This window comes from Oncorhynchus tshawytscha, unplaced genomic scaffold (assembly GCF_018296145.1).
Source record: "Oncorhynchus tshawytscha isolate Ot180627B unplaced genomic scaffold, Otsh_v2.0 Un_contig_7588_pilon_pilon, whole genome shotgun sequence".
In the NCBI taxonomy this organism is placed as follows: Eukaryota; Metazoa; Chordata; class Actinopteri; order Salmoniformes; family Salmonidae; genus Oncorhynchus; species Oncorhynchus tshawytscha.
Genome location: NW_024609634.1, coordinates 62,040 through 69,077, shown reverse-complemented (window position 1 = coordinate 69,077; position 7,038 = coordinate 62,040). Strand labels below are relative to the sequence as shown.

Genomic DNA, 7,038 nt, shown 5'->3' with positions numbered 1-7,038 from the left:
CGATGAGGTAACAGTATAGACACTACCATACCTGCTTTGCTGATGAGGTAACAGTATAGACACTACCATACCTACTATGCTAATGAGGCAACATTATAGACACTACCATACCTGCTATGCTGATGAGGTAACAGTATAGACACTACCATACCTGCTATGCTGATGAGGTAACAGTATAGACACTACCATACCTGCTATGCTGATGAGGTAACAGTATAGACACTACCATACCTGCTATGCTGATGAGGTAACAGTATAGACACTACCATACCTGCTATGCTGATGAGGTAACATTATAGACACTACCATACCTGCTATGCTGATGAGGTAACATTATAGACACTACCATACCTGCTATGCTGATGAGGTAACATTATAGACACTACCATACCTACTATGCTGATGAGGTAACATTATAGACACTACCATAACTGCTATGCTGATGAGGTAACAGTATAGACACTACCATACCTGCTATGCTGATGAGGTAACAGTATAGACACTACCATACCTGCTATGCTGATGAGGTAACAGTATAGACACTACCATACCTGCTATGCTGATGAGGTAACAGTATAGACACTACCATACCTGCTATGCTGATGAGGTAACATTATAGACACTACCATACCTGCTATGCTGATGAGGTAACATTATAGACACTACCATACCTGCTATGCTGATGAGGTAACATTATAGACACTACCATACCTGCTATGCTGATGAGGTAACATTATAGACACTACCATACCTGCTATGCTGATGAGGTAACATTATAGACACTACCATACCTGCTATGCTGATGAGGTAACATTATAGACACTACCATACCTGCTATGCTGATGAGGTAACAGTATAGACACTACCATACCTACTATGCTGATGGATTAAAATGATACGCTCTACCATAGATACCAGTTATTCTTGTGAGGTAACATTATAATCATTACCAAATGCCTGCTATGCTAATGAGGCAACATTATCAACACTAGCCTATAAATACCGGTTGTCTTTATGAGGTAACGTTATAGACACTACCATATGAATAAAAGCGATGTGAATTATATGCGTTTATGAATAAAAAGTAACCCTAGACTAGAGTCTCTAAACTGTGTGTGTGTGTGTGTGTGTGTGTGTGTGTGTGTGTGTGTGTAAGCGAGAGGTGTGTATAAGGAACCTATGAGTCACTGTGAAAGAACCAGTGGTATGGTGCCATTCTACACTTCTAGAGAATTGGGGAGGAAGGACTTGAGGTACTGTAATAATATTTTCAAACCTCGACTCAATCAGCAATAAAGATAAACAAAGTAAACTTGTCACGGATAATGTGAACATTTTGGATAATTTAATGAATATAAACACAGCATCAAAGACCAACAATTGTATTGCCAAATATGTGTGTCTTCCTAGGGTACTCCTCTTTTGTAAATTTTAAACGTTTTTCTCTCCGTCCATTGTCTGATTTGTGTTGTGCTTTTTAAGTTATGTTAGCAAACATATAGAAATGCACACGTGATCAAAGTAGGCCTCCAAGTTACCTCTCATGCTAGAGTGCCACCTGGCGTCCTTACTGAAAACTACACGTCCCCATTTTTATGAAAACATAATAGCCGTAGATTGTCATGTGACCAGCAAACACTGGGCTTGTTCCGACATTGCAGCCGACTGACTGATCTACAAATCACCTTGCATCATAAATACCGATATTATTATTTGTAGATCAGTCAGTAAGCATTTGCTTCACGGTTTTGATGCTCCCGAACAACGGCTTTTAAGAGAAACAGAAAGTTGACCGAACTACGGTTGTTGTTACGGTAGAAACGACGCTGTTACCCAGCGCTCACCTCCATCATTCTGAACTCTTTTGACTGAACACCGTTTTGAACCCACGTTCTTGCTGCATGCTGCTTGCACGGTTTCTACGAAGGTACCGTAAGTAGGTTGACAAACATTTTTGAGATCCATTACTGGGAGTTACAGGCTAGGTACTGTTTGTAGCACATATCATTTTCGACCAACCTTTACTTGAATGTCCAGTTTCAGGTGGTGGGTTTGAATCTAGAAAATGCTCCGTTATCAAAATAAATACATGTTTTGTTCCATTAAATAATTCAACAATGTGTATGGCGCCATCTTGTCTATTTAAAATATCTAATTGATTGAGACAGGTCCACCCTAAAGTGCAGGATGTCATGATGACACTTTAATTTTTTATTTTTATTAACAACAAATCAATACATAAAGCACATGAGGGAACACAAGCATACATAGATTACAAACAATAGACAATCGAGCTAGGGGCGGGGCTGGGGGCGGGGCTAGGGGGCACAATATCACATTACAATTACACAAGGACCTTAAGGGACATAGTCTTAAAATACAGTTCCATTTCTTTTTGTAGGGTACTAAAATGGTGTTTTCTGTTTGTAAATTTACATTTGTGTATATGAAATTTGGCCAAAAGAACAATGAAATGAATTACATAAATGTTTCATCTTATTTCTATTGTATGTAAAGAATCCAAACAGTACATCTCTCCACAATAGTGTAAAATCTTCATAAATGTGTTCAATTATAAACCTACTGATGTCTTGCCACAGTTCTTACATGCATACAATGCCCAAAAAGATTCAACACTGTTTCTGAGTAGTCATTACAAAAGGAGCAATTTGAGTTGATGTTTTCCTTAAACTTCTTCATATAGTGGTTGGCAGGATAATAATTTTAAAGGAAACTCTCTTAATTTTGTTAACAAGTAGGTATTTCTTCTTACCGTCCTTGTATTACAGACTTCCCATCTTTCTCTCTATTTCCCTCTTTCTCCTCCCCCTCCTGACCTCACTCTCTTCCTCCCCCTCTGTCTTTTCCCTTCCTCCATCAGGATGTCATCTCTTCCCCGACCTCGTCATGTGATCTGGGAGACAGAGGAGCTGGTGGCCTACCTCCACCCCCAGCCCTGGACCCCAGGTAGATTCATCTTATTTACCACGATACCTAACTCTGGTCCAGGGCCCGGTTTCCCAAAAGCATCTTAAGGCTAAGTTAATCGTTAGAACTTTCGTAGAAGCGTCGTTAAATATCCAAGCTGTTTCCCTAAACCATCGCTATTAACGCTGCACTTGAAACGCTCGTAATCTAAAGCCTGCCTCAGACCACTCGTAGAACAGCGTCGTTAGATGCTTTGTTTGCCCTCCTGTGTCACTTAACATACAGAAAATATAAACTAAACATGGATCAACCATGTGATTCTATCTCTACGACCACTGATAACTTCAGAACAAAAGTTGACTACTAAGAGGAAGTTGCCAATGTCTTTGCAGTTGATACAAACAAGCCACGTAGACAGAGAGCCTACTGTTTATAGCATATGTGTTTTCAAACAATATGAGACAATATACCCACAGGAAAGTATAATTCCATCAACCTTTCAAAGCGCAGGTAGTGCATTTAGATTCCTATCACCTGAAGCATGCATGTAAACATGTGCAAGAGCTCGGCAAGTATGCATGTGTCTCGTGCATGTGTGTTTTTATCTCGTGCGCATGCTTCATGTGATAGGAATCTAAATGCACTACCTGCGCTTTGAAAGGTTGATGGAATTATACTTTCCTGTGGGTATATTGTCTCATATACCGATCAAAAAGACCAACCACACAGACAACAAGTAAAGTACATACACATATAATTGTAATTTTATTCAACATTCTGTCTTGTCAAAGTTGTGAGAGGAAACTGTCCTGATTCAAACGCTCATTTCTGCCCAACGTAGAATTCAATGTAATTCATCGTCAGGATCCCAGCCAAGTAACACACCTCACATCAATCCATTGCTTTTACATTTTATAATAGTCAGTTGCTACGCAACCACTGAACATGTATAGTGAACTGTGCAATCCTTCTATAGTATACTATCATCCTCTATAGTGCACTGAATAGGGACAATCTTCATATATGGAATATCAATCACAGGCACTACCATCCTGGAGCCGAAGACCCCCAGGGGCCCAGATGAGGAACCAAGCCCAGCTCAGGGCAGTCTCTTCAGGCTGGGTGAGGGAGCCTACCTGAGGTTGCTGCTGGGGGCCAGGGAGGTGGGGGCCCTGCTGTGTGAGAGGCTGGGGGTGAAGAGATGTGCCCTGGTCTGCAGGCCCCACCCAGACAGTAACAGTCCACCCCAGGTCTGTTGTGTTTGTACTCTACACTCTTCTTTTCTACTTTACTATTATTCAACTCTATTCTACTTTACTCTTTTCTATTTTATTCTACTCTTTTAAATCCTGCTCTCTTCTACATTACTCTTATTCTATTCTGTTATTTTCTATTTTACTCTTCTATTCTGTGTCTCTAGTTTTGAATAAAAACTGACAATGTTTTTGTTCATCAACATAAATTATATTTGTTTAGATGGCACCATACTTCTGTCCTCCTTTTTAGTATGAACAGGTAGCCTAGTAATAGTCCCTGTTATTGACTCACAGATCCGGGTGCTGCCGCTACACGGCCTTGACAGCGAGTGGCGCCCCCACCTGGCGGGAGATGAGCACTACACCCACCACGACCCCGGCTACGTCACCTCTAAAAGCGGCCCTCGCTGGACTGACACGTCCCTCCAGGAGATCCAGGCCGAGATCCGGGCCCAGCTCCCTTCCCCCAATGCCCTACCAAACCTCACCTTCCTGGGGGAAGACCCATCGCACCCCAGCCTCTTCTCCCGGATCGTCCGTGGAGAGGAGCAGCAGTGGAGGGTGTGGGAGGATGAGGGACACGTGGCATTCCTCACCCCCTTTCCCAACGCCCCCGGTCTCACCGTACTGGTCCCCCGTCGACCGCTGACCTCGGATATATTTCGACTTGAAGAGGCAGATTATACGAGTTTGGTACTGGCAACCCAGAAGGTGGCCAGGGTTTTGGAAGAGGGTCTTGGAGCGTGGGGGGTGGGGTTGATATTCGAGGGGTTTGAGATTGACTATGCTCATGCTAAATTGATACCTCTGCTCTCTCCGCCCTCCTCTCACCAGGTTGATGGGGGCTCCACCACCACCACTGGCTCTCTACCACCTCAGGCCCAGTTTAGTGCCACCTATCCTGGGTTTGTGACCTCTGAGGATGGCCCTGAGGCCAGCCTGGAGTGTTTGAAGGAGTTACAGGCCAAAATCACACAGTAATGATGATGTAATGTATTGACATGTTATGAAATATGTATGTAATTGCATATTATGAAGGACCTGAAACTGGGTGATTATAGTATTGATGTATTGCACTTGACTACATACATTCCTATTGGTTGACTTGGTAATGTGAGAGCTTTTTTTCAATATGAAGCCTGTTGCTTCATGTACATACTGATTTGGTACCAAATTCTGTAGATGTGACTGTTTCTGTCATTTTATTATGAACTTGAAATAGGACAATCAAGAGCTTTATTTGATAAACATGGTACTGTAAGGGTTTTAAATATATCCTTTGATAAGTACTTAACAGTAGCATGGAAATATACATGATTGTTTGATCAAAATAAACATGTGATTTCTATTATGTTTTGTAAAGTGTATTTTCAGATGCTATTTCTAAGAGCACAACAGGCTGAGAAAACGGAAAGAAATGAACCGCCGTCTTTCATTGTCAAATGTTACAATACATATGTCATTACCCCTCTAATTGTATTAAATTAGTACAAACGACCATGAAACCAAGCACCATATCGGGCAGTTCACCCAAATTACAAAATGAAGTATTGAATTCCTTCAAAGGTTTACATTTGAAGCAGGGGCCAGAGTTTTTTTTTTTTCTTACCCGGTAAGCAATGTAATTTAGTGAACTATCATATTACATATGCTTCAGTCATTTCATTGAATCATCACCCAGCGTTCAATTATGTTTTGCGGGATCTATTTACAGAGTTCAGCACTCGCAACACATCTGCATAGTCCCCTAACGAGGTCTTAAGATCTCTGCCTAACAAGGCTTCTAATTGGTCCCTCAGTGTTTCAATTAAGAGGTTGAATTAATGAGCAGTTAAGTGGTTAATTAGTGGGTTATAAACAGGGCATTACCCGAGGCTATTGTTATACAAAGACTGAGGCTACATCTCAATACTCTTTCCATGGTTACTAGAGAAACAGTCTGGGGCTTCATTTCAATACTCTTTCCATGGTTACTAGAGAAACAAATGGGTAAGGATAGGATTGAGGGAGGGGAAGCTGATCCTAGATCTTTACCTAGGGGAAACTTCAACCCGGAGCATCGCTTCATTTCTTTCAGTGCCCCAAACAGGTGAAAGGGCTTAAAAGACATGTCATCCTTTGACAACAAACATGATCTTGAAGGCAATATTATTAGGGTCTTGTTCATTAATGAACACATATCTAAACTTTTTGCAACTGAAAACTTAAGAAAGCGTTTCTTATTGGACAAGTTCATGATAGTCGTTTTTTTGTTTGTCCTCTTTCTTCCGTTTGGTGCTTAATAAACACGACACAGGTCTACCTCCTGATAACAACCCAGGATTGTAAAGAGACAGGATTTCTCTACACTTCTATCACAGTCTTAGGAAGGGAAGATGGCGTGTAAGTCTGAGCAGCGGGGAAACGCTGACACGGCAGCCTGGGCAGTTTCCTGGTCCGGATGAGATAACACAGAGGCTGAATGAAACTGCTCATAGAGAGTACAGTGTAGACCACGCAGGTCAGTGGTGAGTAGGTCTGCAACATTTTGATATAGAACCTCAACACAAAGTCAAACTGGTTGAATGTAGTGAATGCTAATCAACACAAAAACAGCACTTTTTAAAGGCCTGCTTTTTTGATTGGGTGGAGCTCCTGTCTGCCTGGACCTGATTGGCTCAGGGACTTAAGGACCAGTATGTTGCAGTTTGAGGTGATCGCCATGGCAATGAGGAGGAGGCTCATGATGACCATCCACTTGCTTTACGCATTCGCGAACTTCAGCGAGAGGCAGTATGAAGCGGCTAGGGAACACGTCGGAAAACACAGACAGATGAAACTTGGGCTTCTTGATTTTCAGAAAGAACAGTGGGTG

At 41.8% G+C, this 7,038-nt stretch overlaps 1 protein-coding gene across 5 annotated transcripts; it reads left to right on the top strand.

Annotated features, from left to right (window-relative positions):
- The first annotated feature begins 1,647 nt into the window (after positions 1 to 1,647).
- LOC112240066 lies at positions 1,648 to 5,535 on the top strand. 5 transcript variants are annotated; one of them, XM_042316512.1, is made up of 4 exons: positions 1,648 to 1,936; positions 2,882 to 2,967; positions 3,970 to 4,178; positions 4,479 to 5,535. In XM_042316512.1, the coding sequence occupies exons 1-4, from the start codon at positions 1,902 to 1,904 to the stop codon at positions 5,163 to 5,165; spliced, it is 1,017 nt and encodes a 338-aa protein (XP_042172446.1). In that variant the 5' UTR covers positions 1,648 to 1,901; the 3' UTR covers positions 5,166 to 5,535. The 5 variants fall into 5 exon arrangements, with proteins under 5 accessions (XP_042172446.1, XP_042172447.1, XP_042172449.1 ...); XM_042316513.1 differs by having other exon boundaries at positions 1,649 to 1,927; XM_042316515.1 differs by having other exon boundaries at positions 1,649 to 1,927; positions 2,790 to 2,967.
- The last annotated feature ends 1,503 nt before the right edge of the window (positions 5,536 to 7,038 follow it).